General features: G+C 36.0%; 2 protein-coding genes and 1 long non-coding RNA gene across 3 annotated transcripts in view; 2 read left to right on the forward strand and 1 right to left on the reverse strand.

The window, feature by feature from the left end:
* LOC148951172 (zinc finger SWIM domain-containing protein 3-like) overlaps nucleotides 1-9,217 on the forward strand; it is a 91,692-nt gene extending 82,475 nt beyond the window's left edge. The window contains exon 7 of the mRNA XM_089090697.1: nucleotides 9,079-9,217. The gene's annotated coding sequence lies outside the window, so the exon portion shown is untranslated. The remainder of the gene's footprint in view (nucleotides 1-9,078) is intronic.
* Nucleotides 9,218-11,016: 1,799 nt separating this feature from the next.
* On the forward strand, nucleotides 11,017-17,754 carry LOC148951173 (uncharacterized). The gene is made up of 3 exons (XR_016141898.1): nucleotides 11,017-11,309; nucleotides 12,547-12,646; nucleotides 14,863-17,754. It is a non-coding gene; the product is annotated as an uncharacterized LOC148951173 (long non-coding RNA).
* A 4,878-nt stretch (nucleotides 17,755-22,632) lies between these two features.
* LOC148951174 (uncharacterized) lies at nucleotides 22,633-23,820 on the reverse strand. Its single transcript, XM_089091012.1, has one exon. It carries the CDS (start codon nucleotides 23,818-23,820, stop codon nucleotides 22,633-22,635), a length of 1,188 nt encoding a protein of 395 aa, XP_088947138.1.
* Between the last annotated feature and the right edge of the window lie 4,145 nt (nucleotides 23,821-27,965).

The following is a 27,965-nucleotide window of genomic DNA, read 5'->3' on the forward strand; positions in this document are numbered from 1 at the left end:
GTTCAGTATTAACGCGATTCTTCACGTAGTTCATTTTAGTCCTTTATTAACGCGATTCTTGGGGACACCGGTTAGGTTGCTTTGACTAGTGGTAGAATATAGTGTCTCACCATGGATGTTCAACAATCATTTTAGATTGTTGGAAGGGCTACAACACAACTCAGTTGGAACAAGCAGGTTTCACTCATTTGAAAGTGAACCACAAAAATAATTTTGTCGACCCAGAAACCGGCACCTCTACCCCAAAAGTAGACAAAATTTGGGGTTCTCCAAAGTTGAGGAACAAACGGCACCGAGGTACATCTCGCCATTATTTACATTTATACTTACTAGAGTACATGTGGCGGGCGGCAGTAAAGGCAGAAGGCCGAGTTATTTTAACGCGGTTCTTGAGGACATATCTGCGTTCTGGGAGAATATTTCCAAGTTGCAGTTTTCACAATTTTGCTAATAAAGTATTCTATTTTCATCATTTTTTTTTTCATTGGGTTAAATAGGTTTGGATAGGTCAAAATAGGTTAGTTTAAGTGATTTATTTAATATATGATATGCTTTACCCCACCCCATCCCCCTAGTGTGCAAATATATAGCCCAAATTTATTTCTAAACTATTATATTTTCGTCATAATTTGGTTTTATTTGATTAGCATTAACCAAACTTCACTTCTCGAGTGTGTTTTATATAATAGACAAGTACCAAAAAAACATTTTTCAATGAGAATACCTCTAAGAAAGTATTTTTCAAAATCTAGGGGGGGGGGCGTGAATAGCCCTTCTTCTGCTCTTTCCGATACGACTTTAACTTGGTTTAATAAAAAAACAACAAAAATTTTTACAAGTGAAAATAAGGAGTAATATTAAAACTTAAAACAAACAGAAATTTTTACATATATCAGGGGGCTGTCCCTTCCTCAATACCTCGCTCTTTACGCTAAATTTGGTCTATTTATTCCAATAACACGAATGACTCCTGAAACACAAATGCCGTTTAATTAAAGTTTTCAAAAAGAATTTAGCGTAAAGAGCCAGGTATTGAGGAGGGGGCAACCCACTCGTATACGTAATAATTTTTGTTCATTTTAAGTTTTAATGTTGCTCCTTACTTTCTGTTGAAAAAACTTGTTTTTTGTTTGATTTCTGATCGTTTTTTTTAAACAATGCCGGCAAATTCTGCTCTCCCTCCATGGAAAGATCCTCCCGCTACCCCCCCCCCCCCCCCCATAAAAATTCCCCGTGGAAAAATATTTGTATATTTTCTAATAACCAATACTATATATTAACAATTGGCAAAGTTCACAGGTTGTGGCCCTTCCCCCGGGAACTGTGGGGGGGGGGTATCATCCTCAAAGACATAGTTATTAAATCTTTCGAGTATGTTGAGCAAAATAGCTATCTCAAAATTTTGATCGGGTGACTTTGAGGAAAAAGGGGATTGGGATTGGGACTAGCTGCCCTCCAATATTTTTGGTTACTTTAAAAGGGCACAAGAATTTTCGATTTCCGAGCAAATGAGCAACAACAACAAATAAACACGCAACCGTGATCTTTCTTCTGGCAAAAAAAAATGCAAAATTCCACATTTTCTATAAAGAAGCTTGAAATCTCCACAATAAGGTTCTCTGGTATTCTCAATCTGATGGTGTGATATTCATTAAGATAACTTCATGTTTTGGGGGTATTTTCCCCTTTTTCGGAAATTGGGCAGATTTTCAGGCTCTTTACATTTGATGGGTAATATTAAACTTTATGAAGTTTGTATATTTTGAATAAGCCTCAAAATTTTCTTCTTTTGATGTATGTATTATTATCAAGACACAGTTTCCTATAGTTTTGATTACTATTGAGCCGCATCGTTCCTTACTTACAGTTCGTTACCACGAACTGTAAGTAAGGAACGATTACGAACTGTAACTTGACTCAATGCTACATGTGCTTGAAGGCATTTTTACGGGCTTAAGTGCACCGTAGATTCTGTTTGGAAAGTTTCGTTTCTCTAGGCCAGTGGTCCTCAAACTTATTTAGGCACTGTACCCCTTTTTACCCACAAAACATTTTAGCTGCCACTTCTTAGTTACGGGTACTAAGTAAACTATAGCTAAAATATAAATAAAATTGCCACTCAGGGAGTTAAAGGGTTGTTTTTTTTTTTGTGTTGGCCGGCCGCGTACCCCCCAAAAATTTTCCGTACCAAGTAAGAAAAGTCAGATATAAATAAATGGAAATTTTGTTTGATAAATTATTTTTTTTTTTTTTTTTATAAATGAGAATGTTATTAACAGTTGCCCTAGACATTTTTTGGGAGACAGAGATGCTAGAACCATCACCGTCTATGGCCGTAATGATTGAGAAACCATGCTACTTAACGATTACATTTTTATTCAAAATAAATATACATTGCACACATAGCTTCAGCATATCATAGAAGAACAATACTATTATAACACTGGGTAACAGCCAAAAAATCGCCAGGGGTTTCTCAACTGACTTAGACTAGTTTTAGTGTTCTGAATCCAAATATTGCATTCATTTTGCTCTATCAGATCAACGTTTCGAGATACAGCCATAGACCTACCTGGCGAGCTATACGTATGCTAATATCAGGGTGTTTCGAGTTCAATCATATTTTTCTTGAAGAATATATCGAATTACAACATCATTTTATTTCTCTAAAGTAGTGTATGCGTATATCACGTGTATCACGTATAGCCTATCACTTGTATGCGTTATTGCAAGGTCATTTAATTGACCCTTAGCCAATCAAGTTGATCATAAGTTTCATTGCCTGACATTAACCTGCATTTTTCTTTCACTTGATTGATATGCCCTCGGCGCGACAGTCATGCAGGAATGATCCTGACGTTTTCTGCTACATCTGCGGATATTACACGCTTTCAATGAACAGGAGGAACACCACAGGATTTGCAAAGTACACCTATGAGGCTTACTTTGAATTCAAACTGGGTGACCAAGATAAGTCTTGGGCACCGCACATGGTTTGCAAGACAAACGTGGAATACCTCCGGTGGTGAACAATGGACGCGAATACTTTACTGAAGATTGGGATTCTGATGGTTTGGAGGGATCCGTTAGACCCTGCATCGGATTGTTACTTTTGTGTCATCAATATTACTGGCATCAATCAGAAGAATCAACACAGCCTTCAGTACCCCGATCTTCCATCTGCCCGCCATCCAGTTACTCACTGCGAAGAAATGTCTGTACCAGCGTTCACAGAGCTTCGCGACAGCGACGACAAGACCACTCGTGCAGACGAGGGAGTATATACAGAAGTGGAGCGTAAAGAATAAAATTATCTCCAGCCCTTTTCACAAAGTGGACAAAGTCCACTACCTCCGGTGGCGGACAAAGGGCGCGAATACTTCATTGAAGGTTTGGATTCCAATGGTTTGGAGGGATCCGTTAGACCCTGCATCGGATTGTTACTTCTGTGCTATCAGTATTACTGGCATCAACCAGAAGAATTAACACAACATCCAGTACCCCAACCTTCCATCTGCCCGCCCTCCAGTTACTCACTGTGAAGAAATTCCTGTACTGGCGTTCGCAGAGCTTCACGACAGTGACGACAAGGCCACCAGTGCAGACGAGGGAGGATATACAGAAAAGGAATATAAAGATCAAAATGGTCTGCAGCCCCTTTTACAATGTGAGCTGGATGATCTGGTTCGGATCTCAGCTTCTTGAAGACTTCCTCCAAGCTGTTGGCCTGCAGACTCAAAGAGAAAACATTAATCAAAGAGAGTCAAAATTAAGCGTGTCACTTTCTTTCGTATAAGGTATGAGGACTATTTTGACTACTTCCGCCAGGAGAAAAACCTCGTGTACTGCCGAGATGCCGCCGGTTTTCATGGTAAACTCGACGCTCCTCAATACGATCCGAGAGATTCGCAACTCTTTATTGACAGCAACAAGCGCTCTTTGAAGTGTTTGTTCCTCCACAACGGGAATCAGTTTGCCTCAATTCCTCTAGTGCACTCCACAACTCTCAAAGAAAATTGAAAGCAGTGAAGTACGTGCTCGACAGAATCCAATATGAGCAGCACCACTGGATCATCTGCACCGACTTCAAGATGATGAAATGTCTACTCTTGTTGACTGGAAGAAGATATTGATCCAGTTCATAATGAAGCAGTTCTGGACAAGGATAGGAAGTGCTTCAAATACCTGTGCTGAGCCTTTCCTTGACTGACCATAGAGAAGCTGACCGCCCATATTTTCAATGGCCCACAGATACGGCAGCTCATAAGAGACATTGAGTTTGAAACGTGGAAATCGGTTGTGCAGGGGGTGAACAACTTCCTGGGGAACACAAAGGCAGCAAACCACGCCATAATCGTCAGCAGCATGATCGAAGCCTTCCAAAAACTCGGGTGTTTGATGAGTATAAGGATGCGCTTCCTGTTCTCACGCATGGAGAAGTTTCCTGAAAGCCTGGGGTGGTGATTGGCGAGCAGATAGAAAGGTTCCATCAGAGCATGCGCCAAATGAAGGAGAGGTACCAGGGAAGGTGGGACGCAGTCATGATGGACTGCATGATGGAAGCAGTCAGACTACTGCTTTTTGCTGAGAAAGCAACCCAGCAGCTGCTCACACACAGGAATCAAAGAAATGCCGATTTATGCCGTAAACTGTAAAATTTTGAGTTTGGATACGTTGACTGTTATTTCTTGAGGAAAACAGAAAAAAATCTAGGGATTTCTTAGCTGATGATCCTCAGAAATTTGTTGTTTTTTTTACGAAAAATATATTTCTTAAAAACTTCTGTAGCAAAAAATTCTGATTGGATTGAGCAAAACCAAGGTCATTTTCAGACTCAGAACATCAGAATTAGTCTAATTCAGCTGGAAACCTCTGAACGATTTTCAAAAAATATTGTTTTGTTATCCAGTGTAATTGTTCTTAAAATAATTTCGAAGGAAGCGCTTGGTGTAAATTGTTCGGGGCGCTACTCTTGCTCGGACTTCTCTTACAGACTGGTTTGAGGTAGCTTTTTGTCCCCTTTATCGTATAGAAGGATATTGACTTTGGGTTTTCTGTCTAAACGACTTTCCAGAGGTGCTTTCCAAACAACGAATCATATCGTTTGGCATAACTGCGCCTCATCTGGCAACTCTGGTACTCCATGACCTTTGGTCTCTTTGAGAGACACTGAACGATAGCATACGCACAGTAGCGAAAATTTCTATACTCTCCATTAAAGATTTTTGAAACACATCAATCTAGTCCTCTCTTCATGACTCTGTTTCTTCGCGCACGCGCAATGACAAATGTTTAGTGCCTTACCTTTGTTGTGATCTGACCGAGCTCCAAGAAGCAACTGAAACCGGCGTTGCCAGTTGCTTGGTCTAAAGTTGCGCCGCCTAAAAGTAGAAATGCGCCGAAAGCTCCATTTCCCTGGTGGTAATGCGCCAAATGAACGATTTTCCCCCTCAAAAAAATGTGCCGATTGGAAATATTTTAATGCGCAACCGCCTCAAAAAAGCGCCAAAATGGCGCAAACTCGTCCCTCTGGCTGAAACTATTGCTGTGAGCCTGTGATACTGGGAACTTCCCAGTCAGCACGCTATAATGTGTGTCATTTTTGGACAAACTTTTCCCTACTGTTCGTATGTATAGCTATGCTGTGCATCGGACTGAAAGCAGCCCGTACGAGATATGACACGGCTCCAACAGTACCTTACAGAAAGAAAAAAGAAAAGAACTAGGTAATGACGACGGGACCTGACAAATGTTTGACTAGAAGTAATGATAAGCATCGTCAAATAATATTAGTAGTTAGAATTACAAAGCAAGTTTTAATTAAAAAGAGATAAAAATAAAAAAGTGATGTTGGCATAGATTTGTTCTTCTTGGTAACAGTACGAGGCAAAAACAAAAAATATTAGCTTCGTCCTCTTTGCGATCCGCTACGGTGTAATTATTAGTGCTTATTTTTTCCGAATTGAAAGAAGCGTCTCCGCTGTCTTTCCCATAATTTGTTGGAATAAAGATGTGACAAAAGTTGCCATGAAACTTTTTTACTAGCGTTTCGTTTTGGTGCCAGCCCATTGAATTTTAACTAATTCCAGTGCCGTAAGGTTTGAGACCTGTTTTTCAAGAATGAAATTATGTCAAAGCGAAAATTTTTTAGTGGATAAGAAGAAACTACGAGCGGCCCACTACTTTTAAACATAATTGGCTCCTAAAATGTGTTAAAGCATAGAAACGTTTGAAAGTACTGAATAGTGATAGTAGCCGCATACGTGGAAATTTTTTCGATGTCCAATGACAAAAAAACAAATTTTTTGAGGGTTTCTAATAAAAAATGCCAAGGAATTCGAGAAAAAAAAACTAGCCTAAAGAAAACATAAAAATACAACAAACGTTCTACAAAAAGCAAAAAGAAAGGATAATATAATCCCCTGCCAATGTCCCTGAGTGAAAGCATATGTACCAAAAACTAATTTTAATTCTTTGGAAGGGTTTCTGTAAAGATTTTTATGGTACTTGTGCATAATATGGTACCCACAAAAAAAGTCAAGTTTGGTCAATGCTAATAGAAATGAAATAAAATAGGATGAATATATAATAGTTTATAAACAAATTTGGGCTATATGTTCGCACATTAGGGGGGGGGGGTAAAGCATAGCATATGTTAAATACGTAAAATAACCTAGGGACCTTCCCCCCCTTAAACCCAAAAAAAACAACAGTTTAAATATTGTAAACGCAATGAAAACCACGCTTTGCATTCCATTTCTCTATTGCAAATACCCGCTTGGCGGGTTTCGTGTCTAGTTTTCTTGATATAGTTATAGCGGTGGGTACCAGCTAGTGCACAGGTACAGTTTTTTTTTTCATCTCCCCACGTTTATGAGGTCTTTTTCTATTTTTCAAAAAATTGATTATCCGCAATAACGGATTGTTTTGAAGTAGCATGTTTAAAAGAAGACAACCGTCTGTATTTGGTCTAATTTCAATCACAACCATTCTCTAATAGCATAAACAAAGAGGGTAATAAAAAAAGAGAAAATAAACAGATAACATTTACATTAATAAACAAAGAAAACAATATGTAAGTTTAACCTCATGCAAGAGAAAAAGAAGAAGAAAAAATATCGACAAGACAATTGTAAATCAAACAAGAACGCTAAACCATGGGTGACCAGCTCTTCTCTTTTTATGTTTTCACAAAGTTTTGAAACGGAGATTTCTGTACCTGCTGGAGATGTCATGTCCACAATGCTATTTGAACCAAAATTATGTTGACACGGAAAGAGATTGGACGGATTTTTACTTTTGCAAACTAGATTTTGAGGTTAAGAATAGTCTAAGAATATTTACATTACCTAAAATTAAAATTACCACGAGTCAATTAATGAAAATTGAAACAAACAGATATTTAAATGAATAACCGGATCACAGTTGTATCAATCATAAGTTACCGCAAACAACAGTAGTGGTACATCCCTCTAGAATTCCCCTGTGAATTAGCAAATCAATAGTTGATTCTTTTTCACAATTTTTTTTTTTTTTATCTTCTATACATACATTAGAAAGGAATGAACTTGAAAAGAAGAATATTTGTTGGATAATGAAACTAAATTTATTGTCCCAAATTTTCCGCTATATCAAACAAAAGGAATTAATGGAAGTTTAAGCTGTATTTAATTTTTAACAATGGGAAAAGAAAGTCTTCAAAATTATACTGTGTTTTCAGGAAAACGACGTGAATAAAGTGATTTAGCATATTTTTTGCCCGCATCAGTAGGTAGCTCAAACTTAGCTTGTTTTTCACAACTCGGATTCGCAACACACCAATGAAATTCCATAGCTTGTACTTTCTTCATTTTGAAAGTTCTTGGACTGTCCCAAAAGGATCTGTGTTCAAACAATGTGTAACATCTGCCTTTCTGCTAAAATTTTGACAGTGGAGGGCGGGGGAGGGAGCGTTGTTAGAGGGCATAGAGATCTACCTCCAATCATATGCATTCAAATTCTTTAGGTTATACTGGTTTTAGCAAGGTGCGATTTGCCCACCATTTCTACTAAAATGTGTTGGTGGAGAAAAAACCAATTGTGTTACTAAGTAGCCTACCCTTATCCTTTGGGCTATGTGGATCTTATTCCCCCCCCCCCCCCTGAAAGTATGTATTTGGGAATTTGATCATACTGAGTGAAATATATATTTCAAAGTTTTGATACGATGCCATGGGGCATCGGTAAAATTTTGATATTTTTTATTGGATGGTGGAGAGTTTGTTCTTTCAGTCTGTCTCACAGATCACCCCCCTCCCATTACCAACGTTCCTCATTTCAACGTGTACTGTTTTCATGAATTATTCGGTATGATTAAATGTTAACAATTAAAATCATTAAGGTCTTTGGGTGAGTGTCTTAAAACCAAAATGTTTCTTATTAAAAACCTTATACCAATATTGTAGCGTAAGAGTTAATAGTGTTTAATTCTCACCGTAGTTGACAACTAAGTATTTCCGAAATTTTTGATTACAAATCTGAAGGTAATGTTACAACTTTTAAGTCCAAAAACACTATGCGGCTATTCCCACCACGACAACCCCCGCCCAGAAGCCTTCTACCAGGTTCTTTCTATTAGTAAATTTTTCAATAAAATTTAATGCCGAATATCATATTATGAATGATTCTAAAATTATGTCAAACATCAGTAAATTGGGGAGCCCTCTGCAAAAATGAAGTGTTGAAGGCTTGAGATGTTTATCGAGGATACAGGAGAGAGGTAGCAAAAACCGTCGAAGTGGGCTTTTTTCTTGAAAAAGAACTGGTGAACATATACATATATATTTTATCTATATTGTTTTATCAAACCATTGATTTTATCTTTAAATAGAAAAAGATGGTGGTCTAAGGAATTATTTATTAGTATATATCTATACTTAAGCGTTTTTTTTTTAGGGACTGAGCATCCCGCTGGTAAAACTGAGGGATTTCCTCTTCTTCAAGTTTGAGTTATTTCTGTCGTGACAATTGTTTTGATCTGTTTTGGCTAAATGTTTTATTATTTTCTTCTTTTTTTCTTAATCGTGTTCTTTTTTCTAGTTACGCCTGTCGTGATGGCCAGTGGAATAAGAGGTCCATTATCTCATCTTGGTATCCTAGTGCTATCTGTTATAATCTTATTTTTTGCTGCCACCTTTTTTGTAAAAGAGACTGAATGTAGTAGTATTTACAAAGGTAAAGAAAACAAGCTTGTAACCGATGGTGAAGCTAAAGTTGAAAAATCTCCTGAAGAAATAGCGAAAGAATCTGAAAGAATACTTGAGATGTTGAAAAAAACTAACCCTGAAGATCTTGATAGAATACTGAAAGTTGCAGAAGGCTTATTAGAGGACAAACCTAAAAAGAATAAAAAGAAGAAAGTGAAAGATAGTGATTATTCTGAGATCCTTGGTCATTTATTGCCCCTAGCTGTAAATGCTCTCGGAAATGAGGACATTCTCAAAACCGCTGCAAATTTTTTAGGTCAGTCTACTGATAAAGGAACAAACCCGCTTAACTCTGTTTTGCAGTTAGCTGCGCAATTTGTTCCTAATAATGAAGGTTTCAATTTGTCAAATATGATGGAACTAGCATCGAATTTCATCAGTGATACAGGAGTGATTTCCAGTCCGAAAAATGGCGAAAGTGAAAGCACTTACTCACTGTTTGTTCATTTAATTGCACATTATCTCGGTTTCGATCCTAAGGTAGCTTTAGGCGTTCAAGATGTGATGTTAGAACTTGTAAAAGCTAAAGATTGGAGAGATTTTAACTACATATTGAAAGTGAATATCGGCCTCAGTTTAGAAGAGGCTTTTAGTCTTTTGGAAAATGAGGAAATTAAACATCGAATTATGGAAACATATACACCTATTATTGTTGACTATTTGTATGAGTTCTTTCACCCTACAAATTTGGAGTCCAATTTGAAGCATATAAACTCCTTTACAACTTCTAAAGGCTACGGAGCTATCGACCCAAATGATTTTAAGAAAACCCTTTCAAAAGTGGTTGACACAATAATGAAAGAGCATCTTAAAATTGACATGAATTCCTTGGTTTATTTGGATAGACTAGAAAATAATATTAAAACCATGTTAAGACTTGGACACGATGAGGATTTGAACCTTGCCAATATTGACAAAGTTGAGCTAATGAATAAAATTGGGGAAATTCAGAAAGAAGAATTGCTGGATCCCATTGGAGAAGCCTATCGTCTCTATAAAAAGGCCTCCGAGCATCCAGAATGTTTGAAAGTGCTTCTATGTTTTATAAACCATCCGAATAATGTGGCAACTAATATTGAATTTAAAGGAACAATGACAAGGTTTTTTAGGTAAACAATCTGTTAACTTGTGCTGTAGTAGCCATTAGGAAGTGGTAAACCCCGATGACCTTTTTTTAAACCTTGTCAAGAGGTGCATGCGCGTGAATTAGGATCGTGGTGGGCTGTAAATTTAAAAATACAAAATTGATTAATTAAATATTCCAACACCAGTAACCAAGAAAATGGGAGTTGGGTATTTCGACCCCTTCCCCTGTGTTGGCAAAAAAGCTACTTGTCAGTATATTTTACTCTTCTTTAGCTATTTTTACACGTTGTACTTATTAATATGTCGACTCTTTTTTACTCCAACCTCCATTGCTCAATCATATAGATGTGTATACTGGAAATTCCTCCCTCCTTGTGGCTGGTCCTGGCTGCCTATGTTTTGGCTGAACCTTAATAATTATCACAAAACTACTGAAAAACAAATGATGAAATTTATTTTTTATCCCTCATATTTCAAATATGCCATGAAGTAAATTTCAGTGCGTCACAGTTTTTGGCCACTATTTTATTTTTTTCAGGCATGAGGAAGGGGGGGGGGCTTTTGACTAATCTCGTAAAGTGGGAAATAGTTTGTGATGTAATGCGAACTGATGTTTTTTGTCTTTTTTGTTGTCTAGTTTTCTTAAATGAGTTTAACATACAGCTAGTTAGTTACGAAATAGAGCTTTTGTATTTCTTGCGTTTAAAATATCCTTAGAATATTTCACTACAGCTTATGTTTATCTGATTTTTTAGGTGCCAAGTTTCAAGTCATTTCAGTATTCCGTATATATAAAACCGTAAAGCCAGAACTATCTATCTAAAACTGTAATATGATCTGAATCAAGGGTTGCAATTGCTTACCATGTAGCAAGATCTCCTGTGAGAAGAATCCCCTGTGCCATAGAGGTCTAGACAGTGTTTGCATTTGATTGTAAACACTTCTGGAAAATATAACGTGACATATGCTCAAGTTACTGTAAGTAAATGGACTACCAAAATACTATTCAATTAAGTCATAATTTTTACATTGATACTAGTTCTTGTTTACTGAGTGTCTAAATTAACAAAAAACATAAGGCGGTATGCTAAACCTAAACTGCTTCTTCGTACTTTTTTGACCGGTTTTGTTTTCCGCTTTATGATTTATAAATGTTGCTCTTGTTTCTTCCAATTTGTTTTATGCTTCCAAACCTTAAACCTCCAGTTTGCTGCAGCCGCAACGTTCTCCCACTTTGGTTGGGTATAGTTACTAAGGCTGCGCAAGTCTGCATAATAGTTCTGCAATAGTGTGATTTGGGAGCCCCCCCCCCCCGCCTTTGACAGGAGCCTGGTGGATGCTAGTGAAGGGCAGCACTCGGAAGCCTTTAGTCATTTCTGTACTGTGTACTACAAGTACGTACCAAATCATTTCTGTACTTCAATTCTGTATAATAAGTACATCCACCAGGTTTTTTTTTCTTGGATTTTTTTTTATTATATTTGAGGCAATGTAAGTAAATTATATAATAAATGCGAATTAATGTGTACAAAACTAGTAGTCTAAATTGTTGCTTTGAAATCTTGATCAAAGTCCCTCTCTGCGAAAAAAAATTCTGATGCAGTTTCATATGGATAGATATTATTTTGCCTGTAATGGTAAAATCCGTAAAGCTCCGAAATTTTAGATCGATAATTTGATTCATAGTCACGATTAGCAAGACATAAAACACGAATCATGAGTTGCTAGTATTCTAATGACATTTTTAATCATAGATTGGATTATTTGTTGTATTTTTACGCAAATTTTCATCCAACGGCATTTATGCCGATTTATATTAATATGTGACGTATTTATATGTCGATATACATCGTTTCATCAACTAAATCTACCGTAAGAAGAAAAATTATTTGTAACCTTTTACTGTTGTATCATAAATTATGATCCCTGTCATTGTTCTAAAATTTGAAGAAAACAATTTTGAAAATTGAACACCTAATCCCAGAGATTGTGGATACAAAATTTTCGCCCAGCAAAAAAAGAATATCAAATAGTGAAATTTCCCATTAACCATGAACTAATAATATAGTTCCTTCTTTTCAACATTAGCTTAAAGACCAATTTGTGTTTAATCTCAATTTTTTGTTTTTTACTTGTTCTTAGCCTTTGCTTTATTCTCCTGTTATTTCATCTTCAAATAATGTTGGTTCCCTAGTTGAAAATATTCTTTTTACAGCTCAATTGTGGCATGGTTGTTATCATCATCAAGGAAAGGCAACACATTTTCAGATATGTATCATGCTATAGCAGACGGTGACATTGGGATTGACTGCGAGGTAAGGTTTTTTTTTATAGCTATAAGATTTTAACGCCGAATCCCAATACTGGTGTATTTATCTACCAAAGAATATATGCTCACTATCATTTTAAAGGAGCAAAAATGGAATATAAAGAGCTTAACGTATGTGTCGCCAACTCTAAATATTGACCAAACAAACTTTTGTCTATTTCTAAATGCACCAAAAAAAGAAAAGAAAACTTTTTTCTTCTACCCAGAAAAATGTTACACTTGAAAGTTAGAAATGAGAGTGGTTGGTGAGATGTTTTAGAACCACTCTTGGACCTTTGTGACAGCGTATCTATCAATGTAAACATAAAGATACCATCGTGAAGATTATAAGGAAGTGCGAAAGATTTTTTGTGTCTTGAGTGCCCCACACTTTTGTATAAAATTTTAAGTTTTCCACGTAACACAAACTTTTTTTTGGACTGGAGAAAGCTTCCTCTTAAAAAATATTTGTATCTTGTTTTGGTTTTAGTCTTTGATAATTTTGTAATCAATTTTTCTCCTTCATGCTTATAATTTTTCTAAAGTTGAGCTAGACCAAGATGATATTTGTGGAAGGAAAATATTTGTTTTATTAAGTCTCATATAGTCATTAGAGAAAGACAGGGAGGATACAGGGCACACTGTTGTCACTATGAGTTTTTGAAACCTTTGGGAAAAGCGTCACAAAGTGTGTCAAACTTTGTCAAAATTCTCTGAACTGACTGTGAAATTCCTAAAACGTTTAACCACGAAGGGTAAGTTAAAAGCAGCGCTCAGATAGGTTCTTGAAGTTAGACCCAAACTTAATTTGTAATCAAAGGGCTTGCTTTAGCTTACAATTTGAATATAAACGCTCAAGCAAAACTTTCAATGTACTTTTGGGCATTTCAAAAAGTCTGTAATTGGAAATGGAATATAAGCTATGAGTTCCTGAAGCTAGACCCAAACTAAATATGTAATCAAAGGGCTAACTCTAACTTGTAATGTGAATATATAAACATTTAAGCAAGCTTTTCAAAACGTTTGTAATTTAAAATGGAATTTAAAGCACATGTATCATATGATCTTTTTCTTTTATAGTGGGATCTGAGATCACTTAGAAGCACAAGAGTGCTATAGCAAAATGCATACATATAATTAAAGTGTCGGTGCAAATGAAGCAAATCCGTGTGTCAGTGTTGACTGATTGTAACCGATTCATTTTTTTTTTTTTGCTAGAAAACAAGTGGGGCGCACAATTTTAGCTCAATCAGACCAATGCACATTGGATAAAAAATTCATTACAGTGTTTTACCCTGAGAGATGAAATTAAATAAAAGTATTGAAAAAAATTTTTCATTCATTGAACTGTTTGCCACTAAATCTATAAAAATGTGTAATATTACACAAGTATTAGACCTTCAAGTCGCAAACAGATGAGTTAAATTGTATTATGCTTGGATTTCGCGCGAATCCTCAATTTTGTGTGAATTTTTAGTTATGTGCTATAGATACAACAAGAAGACTGAAAAATAGTCACCTTTTTGTTCTTTGTTTTCAGAGTGAATTATTACGAGTAGTTTCCTATTAATTTGCAAGAACGTGCTCCTTGGTCGATATTAGCAGCAAAAAAAAAATGTACAAAAAAAATTTAAATCAATGACACGTTTAAAATATGCTAGTTTTGTGCGTGAACTTCTTTGAGTTTATAATCTTCTAGTAATATTTTAAATCAAGAAAATAATTCTGCCATTTCATCTTGAATGGATAGCCTGATTGCAAGAAGTTTGGAGAAGGTTACGTGATTCTGTGATCTACTGTCCTTTCAAGCTATAAAACCTACTCCCCCAATGCTCTTTTTACTCCCCCACACTCCTATGCCATCAAATCAGAATTTCAAGATAATCATTTTAATCAGAACGATCAAAGGGTAAAACACCTCCAAATATATATTAAGAGGGATGGGGGGCCGAAATACCGCAAAGAAATTATAGGGTCAACATTCAAGTTGAGTTCTTTTAACAAACCGTTTGTTCTGATGCCCATTTAATTTTACAAGCGTCTTCTAATTTGGAAGGGTAGTAACATTTCTAATTTCAATACCAATTTGCTTGAAATATCTGTGGTCTTTTTTAAGCTACTTTGGTTCCTTCTTGTATTTATTAATGTTTTTAATGTACGATGTGGTTTTATACTTTTAAACTTTCTTTCTTGTAGTTTGAAAATTTAATTTCTTTTTTTTAGGCAAAGTATAAAGGAAGTTGTCCTGATGAAGTGGTCGGAAATAATCCGTTTCTCATGAGGCTGACTTATCATTCTGAACTTTAGATAAATAATTGTGCCATGTGATGAGGCCATTTGGATAATTGGCTGTTTAGAAAAAATGGGAGGCAAAGGTTATGTTATTTATGATAATTTTGGTCTGAAACCAATAGTTGTGTATTTCTCTTGGTTGAGACTGAGGATGTATTTTCAGTTTGAATTCTGTGCTTGTTTTCTGTACCATCATGAATTCTTTGGATATGCTGCATTCAGGACGTAAAGTGTCATTTATTAATCTTGTGCTCAGAACACCTCGTGAAAAAAGTTATTCACTTCTTTTGTGCATCATCTGTTCTATTGTATATTTTGTATTACGCCACAGTAAATATTTCCGCTAAGAGTTGGTAAATGACAGCAAAATAGTTAAACAGGTACAATTAAAAAGGGCTGAAAACCCCTTGACAAAGTTCTACACACTAGTTGCTTTTGCAAAACTGCCAATTTCTAGAAGTAGAAAATTGGTGAGAGATCTTAAAAAAACGTCTTTGAAAAAAAAGCAAAGAAAAAAAACAAAAAACAGGAAGATCCGGAGAATCATTAAAAAAAAACTAATTGTATGGACCTGACTTTTGGGAAGATATCTTTACTATATGAGCTATGCTTAAAAATGATAGCCTAATTAAGTGACTGACCTGCTCGTTGTTCCATGGGCACATTCAAAATTTCATTATGGGGAGTAAGGGGGTTACAGTGGGCCGAAATTCTCAATCTTGAGTGATAATTTGAGGCGTTACCTATCCTTTATCGTTGATATTTATGTTAGATTAGCCCTGATACACTTTATTAAAGTCAATTCTATTTGGAAGAAGGTTACCTCAATGTAAAAAATGGGTTTTAAAAATCCGCTTTCTGGTAAAGCTCCCAGCTATAAATAGCAAACTCGGTGTTTTTCAGTTTTTTTAGGTCGAATAACACGATGCATATATAACCAGAATTAGTAAAGTACGATTTTTTTTTTATTTCAAACAACTTTTTCTATCGCGAAAACTCACTGGGGCGCTTGAATTCCCTCCCCCTTGTATATCCATAGCTGATTAGTCAATTCTTTGTTTGTAATATAGTAAATACATATATGATAGGAGCACGATAGATGGAAATGAACGACAGTTTAGTGTTTTGATATCTGAAGAGACAACACGCATAATTAAAAATGCCTTATGAGCCGCTCTAGGCCTTCATTGTTAGGCTAATTTGTAAGCTCTAAAGGGTGCGGAATGAAAATTTTGTCTTGATCGGTACTTGCAGAAACATTTTCTTAACAGAGCCAGCCTGCCCAATTTTTTAGGTGGTTAAGGCAGTGCAAGGGTTTAACTTGGTATTTTTACCAAAAAGGTCAAATTTTTTCGAAATTCAGAGATTTACTTAAAGGTGCCTGTGCATCAATACTTGGACGTTGTGACCGTGCTGTGACGCGCATCATAAGTAAGAATAAAACGATATTCTAAAGTAAATTTGCCATGGAAAATTTGTAGTTGACTCTTGTTGACCTTTTGTGTCTTGTGAAAACTTACTAAAGTCAATCATAAGCCTATAAACATAAAACTGAAAAGAAAGGTTGGCATTTCCGGAAGAAAAATGTTTTGGTTTTTAAATGACATCTAGTTCTGCTGGCTTGTGGTTGTCGTTTGAGCCGGAACTGGTTTTTCGACTCAATGTGCAAATGTATCTTATGACACTCGTCAGAGTCCTTCTTCTTTTCGTATGTTTTCCTTTCCAATATGACTTTTATTGTTGTTTTTGGGCTTAGTTTTGACTGTTAGGCGTAAAAGTGAAAGAAGATTTGTGTGTAATCACTCAAAAAAAGTTTTTAGTGGGAATGCTTCGAAAAGTTGGTTTAGTAATCAGGACAAAACTACTCCAAAGGGATTTGACTTTTAGTAGACTTACACTGTCACGTTTCAGCCAACTCTGTCATTCAGCTATTTCTACAGAGAAATGTAAATGATATTTCTCTAGTCAATCATTTTTTAACAGTTGGCCTGACGACTGTTTTTTTGGATGACTGGCCTCCCCAGGTATAACGAAGGAAAGTCAGTAGGGAGCACTAAAGTGTTAACAAACCAAACGAAGGTAAAGTGCGAATAGTAATAAAAGCAAAAATGCAAAAGTTGGCTTATTTCAATGACAAAGATGAATATCAGGCAAAGACGAGGAGAAGGCATATCTGAAGCTCTGTATTAATTCATTCTCACTGTGTAATTTTTTGCAGATCGCCAGATTATTATCCTTGGTTAAAGGAATTAAATGTCAGATCTTATCGTATTGAGCGTGTACCGTCTGTGAAATATCTTGGTGCAATAGTGGATGAGACTATTAGTTTCTCAAAGTACATAAGTACAATGTATATCATCTAAAATTGCTCGGAATATAGGGATTCTGAGAAAGTCAAAATATTTTTCCCCAGTTAATATACTTAGATTGATATATTTTTCTATTGTCCACCTTTTTTATTGTTGTTCGGTGTGGTCATCTACTTTTCAAACACATTTGAAGTCATTACGTGCTCTCCAAAATTCTGCAATTTGGGTTCTTATTAATTGTGATAATCGTATAGCAGTTAGAGATAGTTATAAAAAAAAAAAAATATTTTACCAGTTTCAGGTCTTTTTAATTATTATAAGGCTCTGTTTATGTTTGATATATTGCATAAAAATGCACCTGAATGTTTGATTGGTGTGTTTGAGAGAAATCAGCCTGAATATGAGACAAGGAATTCGTCAGCAATTAGAAAACCGATTAAAAGGTCTACAACTTCTGCATTTTCGGTTCGCCATGTTCTTCCTCCTATATGGAAGTCTTCCTTATGATATAATTCAAGAGACTGATAGGCCGACTTTTTGCGGGTTGCTTAGGGACCATCGTTTTGGTATTTATATATATATATATATATATATATATATATATATATATATATATATATATATATATATATATATAGTTAAAGTAGGAAAATAGTATATAATAGTGTTGTTATATTAGATTAGTACAGGATTTCAAGTGTTTTTTTTTTTTTTTTTTTTTTTTTTTTTTTTTTTTTTTTTAGGGCAATCTATTGATATGTGATTTGTTTTGTAGTTTCGAGAATGTCCGCACAAGCCATAAGGCTTGTTGGCAAATTTTTCGTATTATCTTTTGTGTTTTAAAATAAATTTTCTCTCTCTTTAAAAAAAAAAAAAAATAAATAAAAATATTTTTATTAAGTAGCTATTGGTCTTTTTGCTGGAAATAATTGAGCAGTTTGAAGTCCATAAAGCATTTTTTGGCTTACGTCAAAAACACACGTGAGAAAAATGATTATACTGCTTATGTTTTAGGGCTTGTGTTTTTACACTTTACCTTCTGTAACTTTTAATTTTTATTATTTTTGAAAAAAAGAACTACGACACGGGAATTTTGACTGCGTCACCTCAAAACCTGTTAAATTAAAATACACACATTTAATTAGAATGGAAAAATTGACAAATGTTTCTAGGTATTGAAATTGTAATTTTTGCCAGTCTAGTTGGAATTTTTTTTTTAGATCTTTCAGACGTGATTGAGATAGTTTGGATACCAAAAGCTTAATTTGTCAATTATATCGACCAGCTAGAAAGAGGTAAAAAATATGTGCTGAGATACTTTTAAAAAAACTTAAATATTGTAAGAGCCAAACAGGATATGGGAGAGCAAAACAGTAACAGTTCACTCGATTTGGTATAATCGTTTTTATGAAGCAGGGCAGACTCTTGCGTACAATGTCATGAAGCCTATCAAATTACCGTATCTAAGTTGTGGGTCCCATTGACACTTGCTAGTTTTATACATATTTAGCATATAGAACATATTTAAGTAATCCTACCCTGTAATCGGTTGTGTCGTGAAGATATGCATGAAAACTGTCTAGTTGTCTGAAATTAGTTCCATATGTGTAACATTTTCTTCTCCTCAACTTATTGACTTTGCTATTTTGTTTTTACTAAATTTAATTTTAAAAAGACAGGACCAAAATATACAGTTAATAGATAGCCATTAAGCTGTCAGACGTATCTACGGCTAAAGTGAGCAGGCAGTTCCAGCATAAAATGAAACAAGCCAAAGAAAAATGTAGATAAAGTGAGAGAAAAATACACAGTTATTTAACAATTATATTCAATCTGAAAATCACATTTATCTATCTTAAAAATCTGGTATGCATGAACACATCCAAAAGTTGAATGTGCTTGACCAATTTGAAGAACAAGAAAACAGATGAGGGTAAACTAGCTTAAAATATACATTGCATAGAAAAGAAATATAAAAGGATGCTTTTAGGTTTTATTCAGAACCAATCTTGTGAAAAATGTTTGCAGCTATTACCTGCGCATTTGTAAAGTTTGAGACGCCATCTATGTATATTTTCAAACGCATACCATCCTCATCTCTGGATATCTTGACCACCAGTCTTCATTCTTTCTATACACGGACAATAATAATTTGACCTTCCATATTAACAAAACAGCCATTTAGCAAAAGAAAAGTAAAATTTGTATGCAAATTTTGTTTACTTATTCAATGACGGTGAGCCAAAATAAAAGCTGCATTAACTAAAAAACGATCAGAAATTAAATGAAAAAAAACAAGTTGTTTAAACTGAAAGTAAGGAGCGACATTAAAACGAAAATAAAATATTCCTTACATGAATGGGGCTGTCCCCTCCTCAACACCTTGCTCTTTACGATAAAGGTTGTCTTTCTAAAAACTCTTTTTTTTTTAAAAAATAAAAATATTTCGCGTAAATAGCGAGGCGGTGTGGAGGGGACAGCCCCTTTCATATACGGAATAATTTCTGTTCGTTTTAAGTTTTAATGTCGCTCCTTACTTTCAGTTTAAAAACTTGTTTTTTTTTATTTAATTAGTAGTAAGGATGAGAAGTGCTTGCTCATTGAGCCTAATTTTAAAAAATATCTCAAGTAGTCTCGTAAAAAAAAAATGTTCCATATTTTTAAGAAAAAGAAAAAAATCATGAAGAGAACATCTGTCAACCATTGTAAAAAAGGTCAACAGTTACCTAGTTCAGAGCTCAGGAATTGAAATTAAAAGCAATAAGGAAAATATTCTTTATCACTTCTAGTAAAATTATATCAAGTCTAGAAGTACTATTTTTAAATGATTGGAGATTTATTTTTCTTCGTAATTGGTTTTTAAGCAAATGAGAAATCAACTCCCGTGGATAAGTGTTTCTTGAAAGTGCCTATCTCTGTCAAACTAACATTTTGAGCGATCTTTCAGCTATTCTTAATAAAAGATTAGGAATCTGATCGCTATCTATTGAGTTCGTTAGATGCGTCATCCCACTTCGTATTTTTCTGAATTTCTTGGCACGTTTTTGATGAACTACATTTGAATGTTACTGAAACGAATTTTACAATCATTCTTCTTTGCCGTCCTAAACTTTGTTTTATATTCGATTAAGCATATTCCACCTCCTTTTATACATAGCTTTTGTATATAGACAGTATGGCATATTTCGAAACTGCGAGTGTTATAAGAACCGAAAAGATTATAGTGTTATAAGAACCAATTTTATTGCAAATGTTTTCTTTTGTACTTAATATTGAAAATAAACATTAAAATTATAGTAAAATTTTGAACTGATGAGCTTTCAGCAATTAACATCTTTATACATACATAGATACAAACATGCGTGCAGGCACGTACGCAGGAATTTGTTTCGGGGGGGGCCAAATCATTCAAACCCATTATTCTGTGAGAAAAATCAGAAAATTATGGGAAAATGAAAAAAATCGTGAGATTTCGGGAGGGGGCCCGGAGCCCCCCCCCCCTGCGTACGTCCCTGCATGCGTGTATTTAAAAACCAGTGGCCATATACACAAAAATAAATAAAAAACAATAAGTAAAGAACAATAGCACTCAACAAATTTAAACTACAGCTTCTTTCCGCGCCATCAGACTATTCTCTATAAAACAACCTAACGCAATAATTAGGTCCCTCGAAGTAGTCCCCAAAACACCCGGGAGCAGCGGTACATCCCCATGAAAAAAAATTATCCTTAAAATTTGCCAAACTTTGACATATACTCTGAAAATGGTGCATCCCATCCCCAAACTCCCCACAGAGAGGGCAGGTACGCCTACTTCCCGAGCCATCCTGATCATAAGACTCCAAGTAGCCTTTACGCAGTGGTATGCAATTTGCCCATGCCTGCAACCAATACTTAAGGATTCTCCACGGCAGGTTCAGCTTCAAATAAAACTCCTCCCCGTACACATCTTTAATCTGTCTATAAAAATTCAGGCTACTCGACTTTTCCAGACCTGTTAGCCAAACCTGACTCTCTTGGTCCCGAAGGCGCGATGCAAAGTTACCGACGAAATCCTCAGGTTTACCTAGAGGACCCTGCCCCTCATTCCATGCCCATGATAAGCCAGCATCATCCAACAGTGCTTTAACTTTTTTTGGCCATGCTGTCTTTTTGGTAAAACTCAACATCTCTGTGTAGGCCGCTTTCGCCAGGCGGTTATCAGGTAAGCGCGTAACCTGTAACCAAAACTTAATCATTTGTATAGTCCTCATATGACGTGGATCCTGCAAACCCAAGTCACCCTTTAGGACCAAACAACTAAAATTATTTTCGAGGCCTATAACTCTTTTAAAATACATAAACTGCAGAGATTCCAGTTGTTTTACCGTAGTAGTCCCCAACAACTCGCATCCATAATGGGCAACAGGTAGGACTTTAGTCATAAAAAGGTACTTGTGCATCTTCATATTTTTTATTCCCATGATATTTTTTTGTCGAAGTACAGCACAAGCAGCTGCTTTACCACATGAAATCATCAATTTAATGTGCTCGGTCCGATTCTCATTTGCTGCGACCAGCAATCCCAGATATTTATACTTTGGAGTCACTTTTATTGCCTCGCCTTTATAAGTAAGGGAGTAATTATGAGGTTCATTGGCTTCCTACTTTGGATGAAGACAATCTCTGTCTTAGATGCGTTCAGCTTCAACTTCTTCGATTCTAGGTAAGATTCAGTTAACTTTTGAAGAGCTTGGATTTCCTCGGCTGATCTGGCCTCTAAAACTGTGTCGTCAACGAGCATAAAAAAAAAAATAGGGTAATCGCTAGTGATACAACTGGGGCCCATCTCATTTCAAGGAACTCTGCAAAATCATTGATATACAGAGTAAAAAGTTTCGGTGACAGCGTGCATCCTTCAGAAGAGTTTTGAGTTCCTTGGCTGATTTGGCTACTAAAGCTGTGTCATCAACAGACAGTAGAAAAGAAAATAGGTTATTTACTGGTGATAGAACTGGGGTCCATCTCAATTCATGGAATTCTGCGAAATCATTGAAATACAGACTAAAATGTTTCGGCGATAACGTGTATCCTAGGTGAATTCCTCTGAAGGTTCTGAACGGTCTAGATACACCTTTTTAACGATAAAAAACAAAAATAAAGTTATCTCGTACATGTTAATTAATAACATAATAAAAGGCCTGGGTAGGCCTATCTTAACAAGGTAACGGAATAAAATAGGTCTATTAATACTAAAAAATGCCTTTTCCAAGTCCAAAAACGCGACAAAAAGCCTACTATTTCCCCTGCAATATTTTCCAATAAGAGCCTGGAGTATAAATACACGATCTCTAGTTGAATATTCCTTTCGGCATCCTCCTTGTGTCTCACTGACTATATTTTCCTTTTTTAGCTACAGCCCTAATCTACCATCTAGAACCTTTTCAAAAAATTTACTAATTGTTGGTACTAGACTAATAGAGCGATGGTTACCATGCTTCATTTGGTCACCTTTTTTAAATAACGGCATTATAACCGACATATTCCATGCTGCTGGCCAACTACATGAAACCGGGACCGTATTATATAAAGCTAATAGAACTGGCAACAGGGGACCGATTACTTTCTTATACATTGTTGACGGAATTCCATCAATACCCGGCGAAGATCTTCCACGGTGGCTCTTGATGGATTTTTTTAGCTCCCTCTCTGATATTTCCTGAATTAGCTGGTAAGAATGCCCTGGGAGGGTGAATTCACTGAACACTGCATCTATCGGCTCAGTATACACTTGCGGGTAGATGGATGCCTGGCCAGCTGAGTTTCTATGATTCTCCAGGTCTTCAAAATAAGTCGGCCAAGAATTAACTTCTGGGATCATTTTTGATTGGTCACGTGGCCCACGTACATACTTCCAAAATTCTCTCATACTGGCCGATCTATAAGCTTGGAAACACTTCTCTTGCTCTTTAATTTCATATAATGCTTTCTTCCTCCTTACTAAAGCCTTGGCTTCTTGTCGTTGCTCTGGGCCATTGGCATTTTTTACCTTGTTTAATAAGCTAAATAGGCACAACTTACAAAGTTTGCAATCATTATCAAAAGGACCTTTTTTCGGCGGCTTTCGTTTCAGGACCCGAGCAGCCTCTTCATGGAGGAGTTGTGACAGGCAGCCAGTAATTATTTCAGGGTCCGAAGAGAGTTCACATAGACCCTTTAACTTATCCAAAATCTCTTCTGAGCAAAACCTATCTTTCAGCGTTTTTGTTTCTTCATCAGTCCAATCTTGTCGTAACCGCCTTAGAGCTTGAGCACGGGATATACGGCTAGAATGAGGGAGAGAAGGAACATTAAACATCCTAGAAAGTTGGAGAGAAAATTTTATAGGGAAATGATCCGAACCCAGCACGTGGAGAATCTCAAAATCAACAACACAGGCAGCGAACTCCGCACCCACCAACGCGTAATCGATAACACTGGGGTTTGGCCCGGAAAAGCATGTGTACTCACCTCTACCTCTGTCTTTACCAAATCTTCCATTACAAATCGCTAAACCATTCTCCTCGCAGTATGCCAATAAATTTCCCTCCCAAATATTCATTCTTCTAGACTGATCGTCACTGCTCCGTGGCATCCCAAAGACCTCAGGAAGGACCTCAGCATTATCATCTGAAAAAAATTCAGGAGTTATCTCTAATACATTCGAAGTATAGGCATTAAAATCCCCTACTACAACCAGACGGTCCCCCGGAAACTTCTGTTGTATCAATCGCGTTTCTTCATGTAGTATAGTCCACGTGTCTTCAGACGAGTTAGAACTATTTTATGGTGCTAGATATACAGAACCTACAATTAAAAAAGTACTCTCACAGTTAAATCTACCCCACACTATGTTCTCTGATTGGGTCGCAAGTCTCACTGCAGAAGAAAATGACGCTTGGCTAAAATAAATAACCACACCACTATAATACCGATTATTCTTAGAAACTTATCTATTCACTGCATAAAAGGAATAATTATGTAAAGGGGGGCACTGCAGATCTTCTTCACAATTATGCGAAGACTCAACCACACAAAATATATCTAGGCCCCTCAATAATGCTAATGATGTTTTTTCTCTTTGAAACCTTGAATGTTCCAGCACCCAATCCTAAGTTCGCGATAAACAGACAAAGGTATATGGTCCCACCGGTCCTAATCCTCGTTCTCGTCACTCATATTCACCGAGGAGTCACCAGCCCCTTCTTTTGGGGGTGAATTCAAACCATTCGACTTGTCGGCTGGTGCAGCTTCACTGCAGCTCTCAGTCGTGCTGTTTTTACGGACTCATCGATTTCCGGTTTTATGGGCATCTTCAGGACTAATGATGGTTTCTAATCTCCTCTTTGCTGTCCCACGAGTGACAATTTTGTGCTTTAGGTCAGGCCACGCCGCGTTCTTATTATTGCTGTCTCTGAAATTTACAGTTTGATTATTTTGAATTCCCGGGGCTTGGAGGCTAACTTGCTGAGTCTGCGATCTGGGCACAGTACTAGGTTTAGCAGCCAACATTTCCACCCTGTCTGTGACTCGGTTATAATAAAATGTTTGGCCTTCAATCAAAAGGCGTGTTCCTCTTAATTTGGCGTCTTGTTCACGCAACAAAGCCTCATTCAGCATTGGTTTAAGATCTTGGCGAGATTTACGTTCCAAATAGGTATAATCCGATGCTACTGAAATACCAAACTTTTTTAAAGGCCGGCCACTAGGTAGGATTATGTCGCGAAGTTCCTGATTATTAAATTTCACCAAAATAAGGCGCACCACACCTGGATTACTTTTTCCCAAGTGAAACACATTCTTAAAATCACGCCTGGTCAAACTAAGCTGGGGTAAATAGCGGTTTATTGCCGCCATAATTTCTCCTACTAGACTACTTGGAAGTGGGTTTACTGACTTCAAATTATAAATGATCAGATTTTGCTGTTTAATTTCTCTTATAAGTTGCTCCGACCTTTTCTTTTCTTCAAATAGTAGGTTCCGCAGCTGGTTGATTTCTGATCTTACTGCATCATCCCGTTTGCTTGTCTCAGTTTTTAGGGCCGCTTATTCCGATTCAATCGCAGAAACGCTATTGGCAACATCTTGAATCTGATTTAATTTGGCATCCATTTGCGACAATTTTTCAAGGATTGCTGCGATCCCGGTTGATTCAGCCATTTCCAAAATCAGCATTCGACCTCTTCCAAAAATATGAGAGATGAGATATGAGATATACATTTATTAAAAAAGAAAACAAACACTATTCGCCTTTCGCCTGCCAAGAAAGACAATAAGCTTGAAAGGGCAAGCGAGGTTATCACTCTCAGCTAATTAAAATAACATTCATACCTTGCTACTCAACACACAAGAAAATTATCTGATGAAGTAATAAAGGAAAAAAGAGAGAAAGAGGAAAAGACAAGAAGTAGATAGAAAAAAAAAAAGAAAAAAGAAAAAAAGCAAGCTAAATCGGGGAAATACCTTAAATAGAATGACAACCTGGAGTGGGCATAACACCAAATTCACTCACGAGATAAAAGAAACTTCTTTGCCCGTGACTTGAAAGCCGGAAGACTAGGTGCATTTTTCACACACTCGGGCAATATATTCCAAACATGGGGACCATAATGGCGAATCACAAAAGATGCCCGAGTGGTGCTCCTAAACTCATGAGTTAAGTCATCAGATTTTCTTGTATTATGATCATGACGGTCTCTATTAAAAGTAAAAATATTTTCAAAAGCAGGGGTGAGCAGCTGATTCAAATATTTATACGAGAAAATCGCGACATGGTAATCTCGAATTTGGGATACATCCATTAACTTATTCTTTTTAAAATGCTCATAAGCAGGAACCTCATCAGAATCATCAAATTCAGATAATAATTTTACAGCTCTATTCTGAAGTTTTTGTACTCTTTTGAAACACAAACACAATATGTTAAACATTAGTGCAGGAAACGAAAACTTACTCGCAAGGGGGGCAATTAAATCCCCCCGCTTTCCAACAATGTCTTGCAATAATCACGTCCACCAATGCTATAATTATTATCCAAAGAACGAAACATCACTTGTAACTTTAATCCTCTACTAGACACTTTCGCAATCACTGAATTAATTAATTTTTCAAACAATCCAGGTCAGCTATTTCACATAGATGTTTATGATTTGAAATCTAGTTCGAGACTGATACATCAAATATTCAGTTTAATTTATTAGTTCTTTCTAAAGTTGTTCAAGACGAAAATAAATTCATTACAAACAAGAGTTTGGATACTGCCCCCTTCGTTAACTGTAAATAAAAAAGCCTACTGCGTCATTGGCGCTTCACTGAAAACGATTTATATTACAAATGTTTCCTTTTCCAGTTCTTACAGCATTAAAAATAAAAATAAAATTAGAGTGAAATCCATTCTTGAACTGATGGATCTTTCAACAACTAATATATCAAATATTCAGTTTGATGTTGTTTATACTTTCCAAGACTGTTCAAGACGCATATAGTTTTCAGTAAAGCGCCAATGACGCAGTAGGTTTTAGACTTTTACAGTGAGAGAAGGAGGCGATACCCAAACTCTTGTTTGTAGTGATTTTTGTTCGTTTCAAACTTGATTTACATATTCAATTTAAGTTTCACTCGTTTTAATATTTATTTTTATATTAATATCTATTGTATGCTTGTTTGCATTGATTGTTTATTTAATTTCTGTTCGTTTCAAGTTTCATTTACACTTCAATAGAAAATTTTTTTTTTTCGTTTTAAGCTTGATTTTCATATTCAATATAACTAGCACCGCGCCGATGAGGGAAGACCGGCAGCGGCGGGACCAAAAACAGCGCGCCGCGCCGCCGGTAAGACGTCGCCGGTGCGATCAATGTTGACCGCAAACATTAATGTTTTGATCAGTCTTTCTCAAATCACAGTTTAAATTTACAACAGATTCGAGCCTATTCATGAGTTCAAAACTTCACAAGTCGCTGGCTGGAAACTGGTCTTCTTTGTTGTTCATCAAGAGAAGTAGAAATCTGGAAGAAAGGAAATGGCTGCGGCGTTTCAGAACCTTGCATAATATTTGAAGTATCTATTAGCTATGTATTCTTAACATAAATAATTATCAAAATTAGTAGTTTTTTTTTTCATCGAGCATTACTGCATACAAAACCTCAAATACCGTATCACAAAATTCGTCAGTTATCTGGGTAAAAACTTTGAATATAAGTTTGAACTTAGAAGCTTAATTTTTTCATAATGCCCTTTGCCTATATTGCTTTGTCACCTTTAAAACAGTTGAAATGGGCGACTTTGATATTGATCGTTTTTTTTTTTGCTCTACGAAAAAAATTCAACATGAATTTTGAAAAATCAAGAGAATGTAACTGTGACTAGGTAAAGCACAACAAAACACTATTGAAATATTCCAGCTCTTGTATTTCAACAACAGAAATTCAAAATGAACTTTGAAAAATCAAGAGAATGTGACTGTGACAAGGTAAACCATAACAAAACACTACTGAAATATTAGTACTCTTGCGTTTCACCGAAATAAATTCCAAAATGAACTTTGAAAAATCAAGAGAATGTAACTGTGACAAGGTAAACCACAACAAAACACTACTGAAATATTCAAACTCTTGTATTTCAAAGAAAGAAATCCAAAATGATCTTTGAAGAATCAAGAGAATGTAAGTGTGACAAGGTAAACCACGACAAAACACTATTGAAATA

This window comes from Artemia sp. Qi Xiang Cuo, chromosome 6, assembly GCF_049724085.1.
Source record: "Artemia sp. Qi Xiang Cuo chromosome 6, ASM4972408v1, whole genome shotgun sequence".
NCBI classification, from domain to species: domain Eukaryota; kingdom Metazoa; phylum Arthropoda; class Branchiopoda; order Anostraca; family Artemiidae; genus Artemia; species Artemia sp. Qi Xiang Cuo.